Source organism: Carassius gibelio, chromosome B23 (assembly GCF_023724105.1).
Source record: "Carassius gibelio isolate Cgi1373 ecotype wild population from Czech Republic chromosome B23, carGib1.2-hapl.c, whole genome shotgun sequence".
NCBI classification, from domain to species: domain Eukaryota; kingdom Metazoa; phylum Chordata; class Actinopteri; order Cypriniformes; family Cyprinidae; genus Carassius; species Carassius gibelio.
The window spans coordinates 27425067-27444727 of NC_068418.1; the positions used below are offsets into that span (position 1 = coordinate 27425067).

The following is a 19661-nucleotide window of genomic DNA, read 5'->3' on the forward strand; positions in this document are numbered from 1 at the left end:
TAAAAACAAACAAAAAAACAAATAAATAAGACCGACAGAACGCTTTATTGCTAGCATTAGTTTTGTAGAAAAGAGCCCTGAATCACTAAGATCTTAAATATGAGTCTGTGCTCTATATCTCCAGTAATGAGATGAGATGTTAATGATCCGCACATATAACACAGTGATTGAGAGCTGAAGAATTCAAGGCTCCTCAGAAGATGTGAGATGTTCTGGAGGCTTGTGAAGATCATTCCTCTGCTGAGGAACAGTGAAAGTAAAGCTTCTGGAAACAAACATGATTGATGGAGAATCCAGTAAAGCTGAGCTGCTTCAGTCCAGGAAGAGTTCATCTGGAGATATTACTGACCGTATTCTGACCTTTACTTGATCACAATCAGGAAAGATCTGAGTCGAGATGAAGCTGGATGCTGGATGCTTGTACAGTTACACTAGAAGAGCTTTGACTGGATGAAACACTCGATCACTCAGAGACCGAAAGCATGCAGTCGATTGAGTGTAGCAGCAAAGATTGATCATATTGAATATTTAGAGCCTTAAAAATTCAATACATTTCAGGTAGGGATGCATGCTATTGGATTTTGGCCGATATTCGATATGGCGATATTTTCAAAATAATTTTGGCCGATACCGATATATATACAAATTTTTCGCCTGATATATTTAAACTTTAATTTTACTGAAGAGAGATCCGTGTACCTCTTCTGTACTGATTCTACCATAAATGTATTATTTTACAAATGTAGACAGACATTCACACCTGAAAAACAGGTCTTGGTGCTGCTCAGGATGACGGCTCTTAAGATGTGTAATCATATTTGTAGTGTTGAAAGACTGTTGTTTTACGCCTCCTCGCATCACTTGTGCTTTACAAATATTGCAAATAGCAACTTTGTTATCTGTTTGACAGATCTCGAAATGCCTCCACACAGCTGACATGTTGTAAGTTTAAGTTTTTGGCGCTCAAGCTACGTTCATGGTCGTGGCGCGCACACACGCCCCCCTATCGGTTTGGCTCATCGGCAGAAATATTCATATCGGCCGATGCCGATGATGGTCATTTTAAGCTTTTATCGGCCGATACCGATGTTGTGCCGATATTATCGTGCATCCCTAATTTCAAGTATGATTCAGTGGCTTTGGAAACTGTGTTCTTTCAGAGATGGGATGAGGGACCCACTTCAGCTGCTGCGCTGTGCTAAGCTCAGACACAAGTTTTCCATTATTAAACCTGCCAAAAGGTGCGTGAGAATCAAGATCGAGCAGCTTTCCTTCTGTTTCAGAGGACTGAAAGTGTTTGTTTCCTTCTCAGTATAAAACTGAAGAGCTTCACGAAGGAGTTGTCAGATTTGATGAGCTGTCCGTACAGAGCCAACACAACCGAGCGCGAGCTGAACAGGTTTGTGTGTCTTTACATTTGGATTAATGCCTTTGACAGACACTACTGTCTTGAATTGTCATGAAGTGCTTTGCATTCAAGGTTTATAATGTTTCAAGCTGATGTACAGGAACACACTGTATTTCCTGCTGGAGCACATGATGGTTTCTGTGCAGCTGGAAATTCACTTTAGGATAAAAGTGTCTGATAATTTGTAGAAGAAAATCTCAGACTGATCAATTTTTAATGACAGATTTTTGAAACCCTGCGTAATCCTCCTGATCTTGCACAAAATTCCCATTTGTCCTTCTTTAAAAATAAAACTGTATTTGCATTGATGGTTCCGTGAAGAACATTTTACATCCATTGAATCTTGACATTGCACAAACATATTTATAGGAAAATGTTTTTTGTTTTGTTTTTTCACGAAGAAAAATGGTTGTTTTGAGAAATGTTAATTTTAGAGAGTGTTAATGTAAGATGCATGTGCAACAACAATGTGCATATTTCTGATCTGCGGTCTTAATATACAGTACATATGACATAATGTAAAAAAATAATATAAAAATAAATAAACTTGAATGTAATTTAGGCTGTGGCCAAGTGAAGATGGCAATGGATTCTGTTTACACAAGGCAAATAACAATGGATTATATGTACATAAGAGTAAAAACAGCAGTATTTTCTATGCAATATGCTATTTACACTGTAATATGTTAAAATAGCAGGATTTTCTGATATTTATACTACCGTATTTTTCGGACTATAAGTCGCACTGCACTATAAGTCGCATTTATTTAGAACCAAGAGAAAACATTACCGTCTCCAGCTGCAAGAGGCCCTCTCGCGGCTGTAGATGGTAATGATTTCTCTTGGTTCATTTCTCTAGGTTCATGTCAAATAAATTTTTATAAATAAGTCGCACCTGAGTATAAGTCGCAGGACCAGCCAAACTATGAAAAAAAGTGCGACTTATAGTCCAGAAAATACGGTACTTATTGCAAATATTGGTTATTATCTGCTCCTCAGTTTTGTAGTACATAATAAAACAGTATGCAGTAAAACATGCTGAGTGTATTAATTGGATGTCACCTTATTTTGACAATATAAATACATTATTTTCAACTTTTTGCTTATTTCCTTTTATTTAAAATAATTTTTTTCTGATGTGATATGAGATTTGAAAAGGAACACCAAAAACTTCTGCAAAAGTCAGATTCAAGCCTGTGTCGACTGCATCAAGAACACTGGTGCACATGCTTTACCCCCCACACCACTGGGACCGTTTTTAATCAAGTGCGTTTAATTGGGAGATGTTTATAAATGCCTTTTTATATTAATCTTATGTTTATGTTTAAATTTTATGCTTATTTTATATTGCACATGACATGGATTTGTCATGATTAGCCACAGTAACACTTTTAATATACTGCTTAAAACGGCACCATCTCTTCAGCAATAAAGTTCAACATAATACTGTTTATATACCAATATACCAATGAAGTGGGGGTATAAATAATTTTATCAGTGTTTCCTGATAAAAGTGACTCAAAACACTGTGACTATGGTAAAAAAAAAAGCATTTGCTCTTCTATAAACACAAATTTGTGGGCATTATTAGAATTGAAGATGTTAGAATAAAACCAAAGTTTTAAAAGAATTCAAGCACAAGACGCTAAGGAACTCAACTGAGTACTTCCAGTCCTTTCATCTGGTCTTATAGAAATACATAGTTGAGTGTAATCAGAATAACAATGGATACTAATCCTGTATTTTCTAATAATATCACCAAGGGGCAAAATGTATATAGAAAATAGCAGAGGGCCTAGGACAGATCCTTGTGGCACATCATACTTTCCTGCCGATAATTAAGATGATTCCCCATTTAAACAGACAAAGTTGTAGCGATCACACAGGTAGGATCTAAACCATCTTAGAGCCTGCCCTTGAATACCTGTATAGTTTTGTAATCGATCTTTGAGTATGTCATGATCTATGGTGTCGAACGCAGCACTAAGATCAAGTAAGACTAGAAATGAGATGCAGCCTTGATCTGACGCAAGAAGCAGTCATTTGTAATTTTAACACAAGCAGTTTCTGTGCTATGGTGGGGCCTGAAACCTTACGGAAATTCTTCATGCAGATAAGAAATTTTGCAGGAAGGAACACAATTGAACAGAGAGCTTTTACTAAAATATTAGACAATGGTATAATCCACGACGGTGGTGCAGTTGGACACAGTGGCTACTCCAGCGGCACAGTCACTCATCACAGTTGGCCAGATGATACTACAGGTACCTCAACACTACTGGACTGCTTTCAGTGCACAGACTGTAATATGTTTAAAGAGGCAGCCACCTACACCTGCAGGAGTACACTGAAACTGTCAGTGGTCATGTCAAAAAGTGCATTGATGATGTGACAGTCAACAAGACGATCACAACACATGCGAAAAAGAAGTTGTGGATGACAGTAGAGGTTCGTGAGCTGCTAAAGACCAGAGGTGGAAGCATTCTGATCAGGAGACAAAGCAGCCCTCAAAACAGAAAGAGCCAATCTGTCCTGTGGAATCAAAATGCAAAATGGTCATATGTTCAAAAAATCAACAGACAGCAGATACATGGAGTCTGTGGCAAGCCATTCAGACCATCACTGACTACAAGCCCCCGCCACAGGCCTGTGATAATGACACATCACTCCCGGATGCACTCAACCACTTTTATTAATGGTTTGACATGCAGAATGACACACCTGCACAAAAACTGCCCACACCTCCCAACGACCAGGCGCTCTGTCTCCAGCTGATGTAAGGAAGCCCCTATCTAGGGTTAACTTACGCAAGGCTGCAGGTCCTGATGACATACCTGGCCGTGTACTGAAAGACTGTGCTGTGTAGGTGACATGTCCTAACTGATATCTTCAGCACCTCACTAAAAAACCAGGCAGTCGTCCCCACATGTATCAAATCCACGACCATCATAACGGTACCAAAGAAATCACCTGTGTCCTGTCTAAACGATTACCGTCTAATAGCACTGACTCCAATCATGATGAAGTGCTTTGTGAGGTTAGTCATGAACAACATCAAAACCAACCTCCATAACACACTCAATCCACTCTAGTTTGGCAATTTACTCCACCCTCCACCTGGCTCTTACCCACCTAGAGAATAAAAATTCCTATGTTAGAATGCTGTTCATCGACTTCAGCTCAGCATTCAACACAATAATACCACAACAGCTTATTAATAAACTTAACCTGCTGGGCCTTAACAATTCCCTCTGTAATTGGATCCTGGACTTTCTAACTGGAAGACCTCAGTCAGTCCATACTGAACACCGGTGCCCCACAAGGCTATGTGCTCAGCCCGCTGCTCTTCACGCTGCCGACCCATGACTGCACGGCCAGGTTCAGCTCTAACCACATCAAGTTCATGGATGACACAACTGTGGTAGGTCTCATCAGCAACAGTGATGAAACGCACTACAGAGAGGAAGTGGCACAGCTGGCTGAATGGTGTGGCACTAACAACCTGTCCCTCAGTGTGGAGAAGACAAAGGAGATTTTGATGGACTTCAGGAGAAATTCTGTTGACCACCCCCCACTGACCATCTGAAAGTTTCAAATCATTTCTGTGCATCATTTTCTTCTCTATGCGCACTAGATGCTTTTCACACACACTGATGTATGGACACAACCCCACAAAAGACTCGTAGTTATATGAAGTAATATGTGTGTTTACATGCACTACAAATCATCTTGCACTGTTCCCCAGCCAGCTGCTTGACCAACGATGTTTCTCTTTGCACATTACTATTTGAAGCATTCGTATAGTCTGTATATTTTTCTTTTTCAGTCTATGTATAGGTAAACATCTAAAAATAATGTAAATAAAATTCTGTCATTATTCTATTCTCTGATGATTTTCTTTCATTTGTTTGGTAAATGAGGCAGATTGTGATGGAGACAAGCAGTTAAAAACAGGTTAAACATCACATCTTTAAATACTGAGGTGGTTCATTTTAACAAAGATTACACTTGAAAAGCTACTGTAAGCTAATAAACTTTCTCTCTGTTTTTGTCAGAATGAGGCTGCAGTTTTGCTGTAATGCCACAGGATTGTTATTCCTCACCAAACACAACACGGCCATCAATCAGAACATCCTGTATGAGACAAGCACTACAAAAAGATACAAAATGAATGCAGCTGTTCACAGCATGTTGCCTGAGGTGTGTATGTTTGAGATAAATATACATTTACACCTCATTAACGCTGTGTGTTTATGATATGATATGGGACCCAACCTTTCAAATCAGTCAAGCCCTATAAAGTGTATATTCTGACTATACATTGTCTTTTTCCTGGATATGTTTCAGCTGGTATTTCTAGTGTCAAAAATGTCCAGGTTTTGCCTTTGTAGTTCATACTTGCTGAAGGTAATAACTGAAAATAGTTTGTCCAATAGCATGCATCATTGTATATAATCAACCATTCGTGGCATTTGATGAGGCAGATACAGAGAACAGTCAAAAAGCAATGCAAATATACACACCCGTAATGTTTTTATGTAGTTAGTAATTACACATGTATTTTATATGAAGATAAACACATGCTTAAAATCTATGCATACTTTTAAACATAATGCATTACAATAGAATATGCATGGAATATACAGTTAGTACCATTATAAAAACCATTACGCCTATGGAGAATCCCTACAAGAATAACAAACAAGGTGTGTGTGTGTGTGTGTGCAGGATCTCCCCTGGAGCGGTCGTCGTCTCGGTCGGTGTGCTGTAGTTGGCAGTGGTGGGATCCTAAAGAACAGCAGCTGTGGACGTGAGATTGACAGCGCAGACTTTGTCATACGGTAAGCACATCCCATCATGCCTTGCTCCTCACTGGCTGTGATTGTGTGCTCAAACAGAGTGATTTCAGTGGACCAGAAAATCCCACAGACACACACTGAAAGAGCAATTCAGCTGATGAGTGTTCGGTTGTTGCTTGTCAGTATCTAATAGTTTAAACCCTTTATGACCGTAGTGTGTTATAGTAACACACATGAAGCATCTCTTATCTGCTGAGGAGCTCCATGTCCCGTCTTCACCCGGCTGAGCAACCACTGAAGAATACAGTATAAGACAAACCAGTCTCAATGAGCAGATTCTCTCATGAATGTTTAGCTAGTTTCAATAACAAACTAGTTTCTCACAGATAGGAAACGGTTAGTGAGACTGGGGAAATTCATGTCAAACAGCTGCTCCACCAACACTGGTGTCCCTCAGGGCTCTGTTCTCTCCCCACTGCTCTTCTCCCCGTACACCAACGACTGCACCTCTAAAGACCCCTCGGTCAAGCTCCTGAAGTTTGCAGACGACACCACAGTCATCGGCCTCATTCAGGACGGTGATGAGTCTGCTTACAGACAAGAGGTTAAAGAGCTGGCTGTCTGGTCCAGTCTCAACAACCTGGAGCTGAACACCCTTAACACGACTGCAGTGGAGACATTCAGGTTCCTGGGCACCACCATCTCTCAGGACCTGAAGTGGGACAATCACATTGACTCCATTGTGAAAAAGGCCCAACAAAGTTTGTACTTCCTTCGCCAGCTGAGGAAGTTTAACCTGCCACAGGAGCTGCTGAAACAGTTCTACTCCACCATCATTGAGTCTGTCCTCTGTACTTCTATAACTGTCTGGTTTGGTTCAGCAACAAAATCAGACATCAGAAGACTACAGAGAACTGTTCGGACTGCTGAAAGGATTATTGGTGCTCCCCTGCCCACCCTTCAAGAACTGTATACATCCAGAGTGAGGAAAAGGGCTCAGAAAATCACTCTGGATCCCTCACATCCAAGTCACCCCATCTTTGAACTTTTGCCATCTGGCCGGCGCCTCAGAGCCGCAAACACCAGAACAGCAAGGCACAAAAACAGTTTCTTCCCCCAGGCAATCTACCTCATGAACAGTTAAATGTTCCCAACTTATGCAAAAAAATGTTACCCCTCCATCCTAGTACATCCCTGCATCTTACTCAATCCTATTCCATTATCATTTATAGCACAATTGTTTATACGCTCATTTATTTGCCTTTTTTTTTTTCTGTGTGTTGGTGTCTCTGTGTACTGGAAGCTTATGTCACCAAAACAAATTCCTTGTATGTGCAAGAATACTTGGCAATAAAGCTCATTCTGATTCTGGTAATAAAACTGAAAAAGATGCCGACAAATCAACACTGTGAAAACATCTGCACAATCTCCAGGAAGATTTGTTTTGTGCTTTCAAATTTCATGTTGATTTCAGTGTTATTGCCATTCCTTGTAATTATTTGATGCACTATATAAAAAATGTTAGCCTGAATGCACTGTAGGTCGCTTTGGATAAAAGTGTCTGCTAAATGTATAAATGTAAATGTATTTCACATCAATTAATACATTAACAATAAGCAATACATTTATTACAGTGTCTGTTCATCTTTGTTAATGTTAGTTAATAATTATTTAGATTTTATATAGTAAACTGATTTAAAATGGGATGTTTGCATAAACATCGGCATCAAATTCTCTTTAATGAATGCATTAAAAGTTCATCAAGACCTGCTGAAAACCAACATGTATGAAGTTGGTTATATTAAGCCATTTATGCTTCATATCATGCAGAATTTACTTTTAACAGAAAGAAGTGGCATCTGTTTTGTAGGATGATCAAATTAAAGATTGTTCTCCCTGTTTCAGGTTTAATTTGGCGTTGATTAATGACAGTGATGTTGGACTGAAGACAGATCTGATAACCATCAACCCCAGTCAGATTACGAATGGGTCAGTGACCACACACACACACACACAATCAGACTACTTTTTTTTTTTAAGTAACTAGTAAAGTATGGTATTATACTTTTTCATTTAGAAGGAACTATGAGTTACTGCTGCTCATATTCTTCATGTGATAAGTTTGAGCAGCGCCCTCTACTGTACAGACGTGGATTTACTCTTCATTCAGTCTGATGCCTGTTCACTTCACTTCTGGTGTGACTTTACTTTTTCTTTTTCTTTCTTTTTAATTATTAATTTTTTTACATTTGTTGGGTTTAGCACAATTTTGTAATGCACTAGGCTACTTGTAAAAGTAACTTCCCCTCATCACTCATCGTATATACATATATATGTGTGTATAAAGGGTTTTCAGGGATCAAAACAATAAGTGCAATACAACTTTCAATTGTTCCTTTAGAAATTGTCCTGTTTATTTAAGTGCAAAAAATAAATATCATAAATGTTTACCATGATTTAGAGAAAACAGCCACTAAAATGTCAGTCAGTGTTACAATGTTTTCAGGAATATTTACCACGAGAATCATTAACCAAAATACTATATACTCATAATTTAACCTTTTTAAACTTTGCCCCGATCCCATTTGCTTTCAATAATCTTTACTCATTTAAAATGCAATACAATTTTGCATGCTCACTTAATCTTTTATATATATAAGTGTGTGTGTGTGTAAGTACATGTCTGCGTGGGTCTGTTGTTTTAATTTTTACATAAATACAAGTGTTACACTGAATGACAAATGGAACATTACTGGGATTTTACACTCTTAAAACTAAAGGTGTTTAAAGGGTTCTTGACAGCGATGCCTTAGAAGAGCTATTTCTTGTTCCTGAAAAAAGCATTCAGTCAAAGGTTCTTTAAAGAACCATCTCTTTCTGACCTTTTTGGAATCTGGAGAACCTTGTTTTGCCACAAAGAAGTGTTTGTGAAAAGGAAAGGTCCTTCAGATGTTCTTTATGCAACCATTTAGAAAAAAAAGGTTATTCTATGGCACCGTGAAGCATCTTTATTTAAAAGAGTGTATTCTCTCAAAACGTATTTGAAACTTTAAAGTGCAAAAGTGTTCAAACAGAAACTGTTTGTAGGTACAAGAATCTGATGCAGGATCCGGATCCGTTGGTGGAGAGGGTCAGTGTGTACAGAAATGCATCCCTCGCTATTCCCGCCTTTGCCTACACCTTCTGCACTGGAGTGTCAATCAAAACTCTCAAAGTGCTCCGTCCAATCAGACCCCAGCAGCCGGTGGTGTTCTTCAGCCCTGTTTACCTACGAACACTGGACCGTTTCTGGAAGGGGCGTGGCCTGAAGGAGACCCGCCTCTCATCTGGGTTTATGTTAATTAGCACGGCTCTGGAACTGTGTGAGCATGTGCATGTTTACGGATTCTGGCCATTTGGAATGGACCTGCAGGACAATGCGGTTCCGTATCATTACTACGACGAGTTGAGTCCGCACCGATCCATGCACAAGATGCCGGAGGAGTTTGTGCGGCTTCTGCAGCTCCACAGCCAGGGGGCGCTAACACTGCACCTGGGGCCCTGTGTGCACCCCTGACCGCATCTGTCTGGGACCATCAATTATTTAAAGGAGAGGACACATTAAATCATTTAAACTGTTTTGAATTAAAAGGCTAGCACAAAATCATCTTTATCATTTCAGGATGTCTGAAGAATAATGTTTTGCCAGAGTTTGTTCTCTGGAGATTGTTTTGTCATGGGAGATCTTAAGCATGGATATTTATTTCCTCAAGTGATTGTCCTCAGTTTTGGAATACAATATGTGTTTGATATTGATTGTGTTATTTGTTCTTAGTGTTTTTAGGAGTGAGACAAAACAAGTGTTTCATATTTCTCTGAACTGTGTAATACGCAGTGCTTTTCTGGGTGTTTTCGATGGACTTTAGAGTCATAAAGTGAGTGAATGATTAATTTAGCTGCAGAAAAGAGACTTTAGGTTGACTACGGTGAACAACGAAGCAGTTCCTCAGCGAGCGGATCAAATATAGATAAAAATATTCAGTAGATAATAACTTTTAAGTACCTTTTAGTTGAGTGTTGTAGTAGCTGATGCTGAGAGTAAACGCATCATCTGTCCATCTTTTCGGTCTAATGCTTCATTTATAAACTGAATTCATCAGAACAGTGCATGGTTGGCCAGCGATGGAGGAAAGTAAGGTAAGAGAATCTCTCTTAATGATAAAACATCAAATAAGGAGCGATTTCATCCAAATCTTGTTTCTCTCTATGACAGACTGATCATGTAACTCCACCCACAACTCCAAACAAAGCCACGCCCTCTCTGCCAAAGTCCGCTGAACGGCCGAGTGAGTGCAACCAAACATTTTTTAAATTGTGTCTTGGTTATGGTAAAGCTACTATTAACATTAAGCGAAACATCTGTGAATGTCTCAAAACTAAAAATCTTCCATAAACGATGTATACATCATATTTTTGCACATGATGATGACAGCGTGCTTATTAACTATGCACACAGTGATTGGCTGATAGTCTCAGTCAGTGATTTATTCATATAAACATAATAAAGCGCATATTATGTTGCTATATTTAAAGAAATGTTTCAAAATGCAGGTCACTAACACAAGTGTCACTAACTTAACAAGTATTCAGATAATTGTCAGCACTCTTACATCTAAACCATTTTACACTGAGAAAAATAAAAAGATTTTACTTAATTTACAAACTTATTTTTTTAAGGTGAGAGGTTGCAATCAATTTATTTTAGCCACAAATTTAGTCGACTAACTTTCAACTTTTTATATTTATTTAAATGTAGCTCAAATAAATTGTTTGCAACCACTTAGTATCTTTTATTTCAGTGTGTGATAGATTAAGGAGCTAGTTTTAGTGCATAAAATACTTAAACACAAACATTTAGGAATCCTTAATTAGGATTTTCTCCTAAATCTGTAAGTTTTGATCTATCTTTAGCCTTAAGATATTTTCTTTTATATAACTTTGAATATACATTCTATTACTGTTACAGGAAACTGGTTTGTTCATAATTTGGGGAGAATGTTCCCTGTTAGCTGGTCACGACTGTGGTTATAGTTGGTTTGTGTGCTTCTGGTTGTGTCTGTTTCTGTCCAGCAGTAGGTTTGAGCAGCCCAGAGTTACTAAAAGAACTGCAAGAACCGCATGCGCTCAAACACGTCCCTGCTCACACGGGACTGACCACTGTGTTCTGTGGACGAGGACGACAGGTCAGATGCACTAAATCTACACCACTGTAAAGATACATCTGAAATAAATATTCTGTTGTTTACATAATTACAAGGTTAATATATATATATATCAGACTTTGGTTCCAAAATGCTATAAATCCATTTAGATTAATTTAAGTAAAAATGTGTTTTCTTTACCAAGGAAGAGGCAAGATGAAAACCACTATTTTCACATGGCATCTTTAGGTTTTAACAACATTAAAAATTAAAATCCAGATTTTGATTTTCAAAATTTTTTATACAAAAAATGCCCAAAATGCAATAAATCCGTTGAATCATTATGAAATATGAAAATACACAGTAAGTTGATCCACTTTTGATGGACTCTGAACTTGGTCAGTACTAATCTAATATACAGACACTGGACTAAAATTACATTCATCAGTCTTCGCTTCTAAAAAGAAATCATCGGGTCATTTCCCTTACATTCAACTTCCAAAAGTGCATTCATCTTTGCCATGTTACATTCTTTTAGTTGACTGGTGCTATGTGCTGTTTTAACACAAACACTGACAAGCAACAGAATATCGCGTCCATAATCGAATGCGATTCATCTAATAAAAGAGATATAGTGTAGCTTGTCAGTGATCTATGGCTCTGTGTATTAAATCCATCTGAATAATCTCCATCTGAAAGCACGTGATGGAGATTTACCATTCTATTAATCATAGAACCAGCTTTACTGACGAGATGCGTAAGACAATCACATGTGATTTAACATGCAGCCCTTGTTTGTTGAGCACAAAGTAGATGAGGAAAACTAGGATGCTGGGTGTATTTACAGCGCCGCCATTACTGTCTAGAGCAGGCCTATTCAAATCTTACTCTGGAGGGCCAGTGCACTGCAGAGTTTAGCGCCAACCCTGATCAAATACACCTGAGCCTGATAATCAATGTCTTTGGGATTATTAGAAAATCACAGGTAGGTGTGTTTGATCAGGGTTGGAGCAGTGCAATGGCCCTCCAGAGTAAGATTTGAATAGCCTTGGTCTAGAGTGTGTGGAATAGTGTGCTGTGATTGTTTGAACAGATACTTCGCATTATGCAGGGACAGGAGACTGGTGTTTGTCGTGGTTTGCAAAAAAAGGTAGAAAACATGACCTAATAACTCTGTGCAATATTCCATATTGTGTAATATAAAAAATGTACTTTTCAGTACCGACCAGATACAATACTGATTTTGGCGGAAAATCTTGTTTTTTTTTAAATGATGTTTATCGCGTTTTGGAACCAAACTCTTCATATATTATTAATAATTATCACAATACAGCCAGAAACCCAAAAATATACACTACCGTTCAAACAATCTGGGATCAGCAAGACTTTTGATATTTTTTAAAGAAGTCTCTTCTGCTCTGTATTTATTTGATTAAAAAATGTGAATATAAACTGAATGCAATGATGTGGAAGTTTCAAATTTCAATATTTTATTCAGAATACGACACAGATGACATATCAAATGTTTAAACTGAGAAAATGTATAATTTTAAGGGGAAAATAAGTTGATTTTAAATTTCATGGGATCAACACATCTCAAAAAAGTTGGGACAAGGCCATGTTTACCACCATGTTTGCCATGCTTACTGATTCCCAATTAAAACAGGGTCCCCGGGAAAACATGTTTAGTTTGCAATATTTCTATTGTGGAAAAGAAGGAAAACACATGGAATATTTCTTAATAACTGTCTATTAGTAGCTTCATTCTTTGCTCACATCTGTCATCGTAGTAATCTTATAATGTTTAATGTCATTACTACAGCCGGGGTTTATTGAGAGCTGAATGCTTGTGAAATGAGTCCTCATAAAGTTTCAGAAGAATCTCTCTGTGTGTTTATGGCACAATGTTTAGTTGTAATGCCACAGGATTGTTATTCCTCACCAAACGAAACACAGTCATCAGTCACACCATCCCATATGAGACAGACTCAAAACACACTGTAACACAATGAAATGTCTGTCACAGTTTTTTCATATCCTTAGGGTAGTTGAATAAAAAAATCTATGCGTTGTAATCCTACGAGGCACTAGAGGGCGCTCGTTAGACTCTCCAGGATTGTATAACAGGTAAGGAGTTGCCTGAAGAAGTACTTCAGTTTTAAGGATGGGCAATTACACTTATTTTGTCTTCGTTACTACACTGATATTTTTCAAAGCTGTATCATCGATATATCGATACCGATACAATACTTCTGAACTAAACTTTTAAATGATGAAATTGTACTAAAAACGTATTAAAATTTATGTAGATATGTAGATTTCCCTGAAGAGAATGTGAGTAGTGCTTGCCGTGGCAAAACTTGGTGCTCGGGGTGGTTGCTAGGGTGTCTCTATGCATTTGCTAGGGTAGTTGCTTGGTTACTCATTGTAGTTGCTAGTGTATTGCAATATAGTTGCTAGGGTACCCAGGGCTGTTGTTATGTAGTTGCTAGCGTAATCAGGGTGGTTGCTATGGGTTTGCCATGGTACATGGGGTGTTTGCTATAATGTTGCTAGATAGTTGCTAGTGGTCAAAGGTCATTGCTGTGGAGTTTTATAGAGTTTACTAAGAGTGAAATGATAACCACTTAACTTTGTTTAAATCACGTTTTAATATTCAATACGCCTTAATTGTAACTTAACTAGATTATATTTTTGTTTACACATGATTTGAATCTAAAAAGCATGGTTCATTTTCATAAAGGAGTGCCAGTGTCATCTTTGTCATCTCATCATTTTATTTTTTTTCCTAATATGTGGAATTATCTGATTTCTGATGCATCTGTTGTTAATCTCCAATTAAATGTTCATTCATTTGTTTATGCACGTATTTTTGTATTGATTTACCCTGTTCTTGTCATGAAAATAAACCACTTTTAAAAAGAATCTTTCTATTTGTTTCTATCTTTAATCTCACTTGTATTTGTTGTATTTGTTACATAAGATATATTTTAAATATATGCATGTACAGATTTGGGATTATTATTGTTTTATTTTATTTTTTATTTTTTTACGTATTCCACAGATTACATAATACATGCCTCAAAAACTATTTTGTAACCTCATTTTTCATACTTTGAAATACTAGAGGTAAGGGGCATATTAACTGATACCTTTTTTACGCTAACCACCTCTAAATAAAACTGGGTGGATGAATGCATTCAAAGCAATTATAAATGCATAGATAATATTATTAAATTCAAAATATAACAACTAAAATACAACATTTTGAACATTGCAATATGAAATGGAGGAAAAATACATTTATTTTTTTATATGAAACTAAGTCAGTAGCAGTGTTGTGGGTAACGCGTTACAAAGTAACGCGTTAGAGTACTCTAATTACTTTTTTCCTGAAATGTGTAACTTAACGCGTTAGTTTCGTGCGTAAGTAATCAGTAACTTCGTTATTTTTTAAAAAAAGTAATCCGTTATTTTAAGGAAAGGAAAATCCCGACTGCAGCCTGCTTTTTGTCAGACAGTAGTCCTAGGTCTACTGTGCCACCTGCGGATGTATCAGCGGAGCCGAAGCTCTGTGATCGTGAAGTCAATGGCTGTGATGCGTCTGTGCCCTGCGCCTGACCCTGTGTGTGTGTGTGTGTGTGTGTGTGTGTGTGTGTGGGGGGGGGGGGGGGGGGGGGGGGTTCGAACTCCCGGCAGCGTTTGGTTTATGGAAGTACGCACATTATTTTCAATTTGTCAACGAAAAAGAAAAGAACATAACGGTAAAATGCACACTCTGCGTTGGTGAAAAGCTTCTGTCGACCGCCAAAAATTCTACCTCAAATTTAACGCTACGTTTTAATCACTACTTTGAAGAGTAAATGTAAGAGGACTGTGTTAAAGCGAATTTAGGCTTGTGACTGTGAGTGACACTTTAATAATAATTAGTTCGGCTATTAAGCGATTTGTCATTTGCCTGTGTGGCAGTGAAGGATTTAATTCGGTCGGTTTGTTATCATTTTTGTTTGACAGGCAGCTGTTAATTTCTGTTAGATCGTTGGCTGGCTGGTTGTTCATCATTTCTAAATGGATTTAAATCTGCAAGCCTGTTTAAGGTTGTGTTTACAAGTAAGCATAATTGTACTTTGATAACTGCATTATTTAAAGTTAAAGAAAAATCAGGAGTTATCTTGTTAATATACAGTAGCCTAGGCTACCCGGGCTGGGTAGGTGCAAATTTTGATTAATAATATGTTCTGTGATAATAAATAAATAAAACGCCATGTGGAATAGCCGATTGCTGACTGTCTTTCCTGTTATTGTTATCCTGCAGTGTTAATTTAGTCGGATGACTGACGTTATTCATTGTCGGGAGTCACGACTTCTAGGTGCATTTAAAGGGGCCAGGGGCTGTGTCTGTCATGTGTGAGCCGCTGCAAACGGCTTTTAATTTTTGGTAACGCATGAGTACTCTAACGCGTTACTTTTATGAATAGGTAACGCTGTATCATAACTGATTACTTTTAATTGATGGTAACGTTGTAACCTAACTAACTACTTTCCAAAGTAACTATACCCAACACTGGTCAGTAGATAGCGCCAAATCACTGTGTTAATGAAAGAGTATTTTCTTCAGTTTTCCCCCCCCGAAATAGTAATATTTTAAATTATTTTAATAATTTGTTACTCATTATAAATTACAAGATGTTCCAGTCCATAACAATATAATAATTTTTCTTAAATCATGATCTCTTGTTGTCTGAATTAGTGTATTTTGTCCATCATGTATCATTGTGTATTAATTATTATAATTAATTTTTACTTTTGGTAATATTTCATTAATTCTATAATATTAAATTGTTTAGAAATATTTTTTTCTTATAAAAAATGGTGTTCTTAAAACTCAAAGCAGTATGATTTGCCATTTGTGGTATCCCTATAAAGAACTGAATTCACTTATTGAGGTTTAAAGATTGTAAAGGATGAAGATTTGAGCTAAACTTCTTTTGTTTTATAAATACTAGCTTCTGCTGAAAAGATCCAGTTTTCACAAACAGATACTTTTCTCATGGAATTTAATATGTATAAAAATAATTTCTTACTTAATTGAAAGTTTTTTTTTTTTACTTCAAATTTCTGCATCAGCACACAATTAAATATTCCCATAATATTTTCTCCACAAATAAACTAAAGACTTGCCCATTTTCCAACTCAACTCTGGTGAACTTTTAACAAACGTCTTAAAAACCGGTCTGTCGTAAAGCCAGGTCATAAAATATCTAAGTTTCGTAAATCTATCAAAACTTAATGTTTGATTAGTAATATGCATTGCTAAGATCTTAATCTGAACAACTTTAAAGATGATTTTCTCAATATTTAGATTTTTTGCTCCCTCAGATTCCAGATTTATAATAGTTGTATCTCAGACAAATATTGTCCTCCGAACAAACCACACATCACTGAGAGATCATTTATTCAGTGCTTCATGACTGGATTTGTGGTCCAAGGTCACATTTGGACATTTATATCCCCTGCTACACATATACATTATAATAAAATAACTTAAAAGAACGAGCATTGATATATTCATCTTTATTTTGACAACATTTGGGACACATTAAAAATTACTAAAACATTCTTATTCTGTTCCACTTTAATTGCTACACCACTCCACCTCTAATAATCACACATATTAGCCTTCATGCTTTTAATGTGAAACTAGCCACAGCTAGACAAAATTTCTTCTCAGACCTTATAAACAGTAACTTAAATAACACTCGTACTCTTTTTGCCACTGTTGAGAGACTGACAAACCCCCCAAGTCAGATTCCCAGTGAAATGCTCTCAGACAGCAAATGCAGTGAGTTTGCTTCTTTCTTTTCTGAGAACATCATAAATATCAGGAAGGCAATTAGCACATCCTCAAGTAATGCAGAGGTCAGACAGATTCAGCCACAATATCAAAAAGATACTATGTCTATTTTTGAAACAATTGATAGCAAAATTCTGGAAGACATAGTGCAGCACCTAAAATCATCAACCTGTTGTCTTGACACACTTCCCACATCTTTTTTCAAAAGTGTGCTTGACTGCTTAGAAGCAGATCTCTTAGAAGTGGTGAACGCCTCACTTCTTTCTGGGACATTTCCAAACTCCTTAAAAACTGCAGTTGTTTAGCCCCTCCTGAAAAAGAGCGATCTTGATAACACCATTTTGAGCAATTTTAGACCAATATCTAATCTTCCTTTTATAGGCAAAATTATAGAAAAGGTCGTTTTTAATCAACTGACAATTTTCAATCTGGTTTTCGACTGCATCACAGCACAGAGACAGCACTCATTAAGATAATAAATGATATTTGCTTAAATTGTGACTCTGGTAAAATATGGGTGCTGGTATTGCTAGATCTCAGTGCTGCGTTTGACACTGTCGATCATAACATACTACTAGAGAGACTGGAAAACTGGGTCGGGCTTTGTGGGATGGTACTCAAATGGTTCAGGTCATACTTAGAAGGGAGAGGCTATTATGTGAGTCTAGGAGAGCATAAGTCTAAGTGGACGTCCATGACATGCGGAGTCCCACAAGGCTCAATTCTTGCACCGCTCTTGTTTAGCCTGTATATGCTTCCACTAAGTCAAAAAATGAGAAAGAACCAAACTGCCAACCACAGCTATGCTGATGATACCCAGATTTACCTAGCCTTATCTCCAAATGATTACAGCCCCATTGACCCCCTCTGCCAATGTCTTTCTTCAGTTAAACAAGGAAAAAACTGAAGTCATTGCATTTGGAAACAAAGATGAAGTGGATTCTGACTAGAACCAGAAGATCTGAGCATATCACACCAGTCCTCAGGTCCTTACACTGGCTTCCAGTTACATTTAGGATTGATTTTAAAGTACTTTTACTCGTATATAAGTCACTAAATGACCAAGGACCGAAATATATTGCAGATATGTTCACTGAATATAAGCCTAACAGAGCACTCAGATCACTAGGATCAAGTCAGTTAGAAATACCAAGGGTTCACACAAAACAAGGGGAGTCCTCCTTTAGTTACTATGCTGCCCGCAGCTGGAATCAGCTTCCAGAAGAGATCAGATGTGCTAAAACACTAGTCACATTGAAATCTAGACTCAAAACGCATCTGTTTAGCTGTGCATTTATTGAATGAGCACTGTCAAATGTCCAAACTAATTGCACTGTATTACAAGTATTCACAGTATTTTATGTAAAATCATTTTCTATTTCTGTTTTAAATTCATTTTAAATAAATGTAATCATTTTTAAAGTTTTTGAATTGCTTGTTTTATTTCTGTGATAATTTTTCTTCATTATTATTTTACTTTCTTTTACGTTAAGCACTTTGAATTACCATTGTGTATGAAATGTGCTATATAAATAAACTTGCCTTGCCTTATCTGGGAAAATAAAATAAAGAATTAGCAATAAATATCAGCATATATACTCTTACACTGAATTTACCTAAAATCATATGTACTGGCTGTCATGTGTTTACATTGGATTGAGATTATTTACAGTGTGTTTGAATTCAGAACAACTACAGAAACATGTTTTAAGAACGGTTTGCAGATTTTACATTTTTTTTTATAAAACGTTTTTCTGTTGATGCGATTGTTATTGTTTGACAATCATTGGTTGTTGATTTTTATTTTTATTTTATCATTTTGCAAACACGTTCAAAGTCCTGTGAACATTCTGAAACAATTAATAACATTTAATAAACAGCTAGGACTTTGAAGGAACGTTAAAGAACGTTTGCTCTTATAGCTTCAAGAAAAACTAGTCTGAGGATGTTCTCAAGTTTGGCTTTATGATCAAATGTTTCTACCTTGTGGAAATCATCTCAAAGACAGTCTCAAAGTCACACCAGAACTACTTTAATAAATAAAAGAAAAAACAGAACAGTTTCCTGGTCAATATTACACGACACAAATTACAAGCTCTTTGTTTATGAACAGGTGTATATGACGAGTCTGAGAGGGGCGGGGTCTGACCTTTCACCCCTCAGTCACACACACACACACACACACACACACACTGATGGCGTTGCCTTTTCTCCGGTGGATCAAGCTCCTGATAATCCTGATCGTCTTTCAAGGTGTGTGTGTGGTGTTTTATTACACACTCAACACACACTCATCCAGGTGAACATTTACATTTAATTAATCATTGCGAATTTAAATCAAACTCAATGTTCCTCGTCTAACTGTTTAAAATCTCACAAAATACTTAAAAATATGACTAGCCTACTTAAATACTATATTT

General features: G+C 37.1%; 1 protein-coding gene across 11 annotated transcripts in view; it reads left to right on the forward strand.

Annotated features, from left to right (window-relative positions):
- LOC128011483 (alpha-2,8-sialyltransferase 8E) overlaps positions 1–19661 on the forward strand; it is a 53962-nt gene that overhangs the window by 9400 nt on the left and 24901 nt on the right. For 2 of the 11 annotated variants that reach the window (XR_008182571.1, XR_008182573.1), the window contains exons 2-9: positions 1161–1241; positions 1313–1399; positions 5464–5608; positions 6137–6249; positions 8113–8196; positions 9295–10383; positions 10460–10532; positions 11320–11429. The exons of 2 other annotated variants lie outside the window; for them this stretch is intronic. Coding sequence is in view for 6 of the 9 variants with exons in the window: in XM_052593940.1 (XP_052449900.1) it covers positions 1161–1241; positions 1313–1399; positions 5464–5608; positions 6137–6249; positions 8113–8196; positions 9295–9613 (829 nt within the window). In the remaining 3 variants the exon portion in view is untranslated. Of the gene's footprint in view, positions 1–1160; positions 1242–1312; positions 1400–5463; positions 5609–6136; positions 6250–8112; positions 8197–9294; positions 10384–10459; positions 10533–11316; positions 11430–19494; positions 19541–19661 lie in introns of all 11 variants that reach the window. 7 more of the 11 variants (XR_008182572.1, XM_052593940.1, XM_052593943.1 and 4 more) reach the window with 7 other exon arrangements.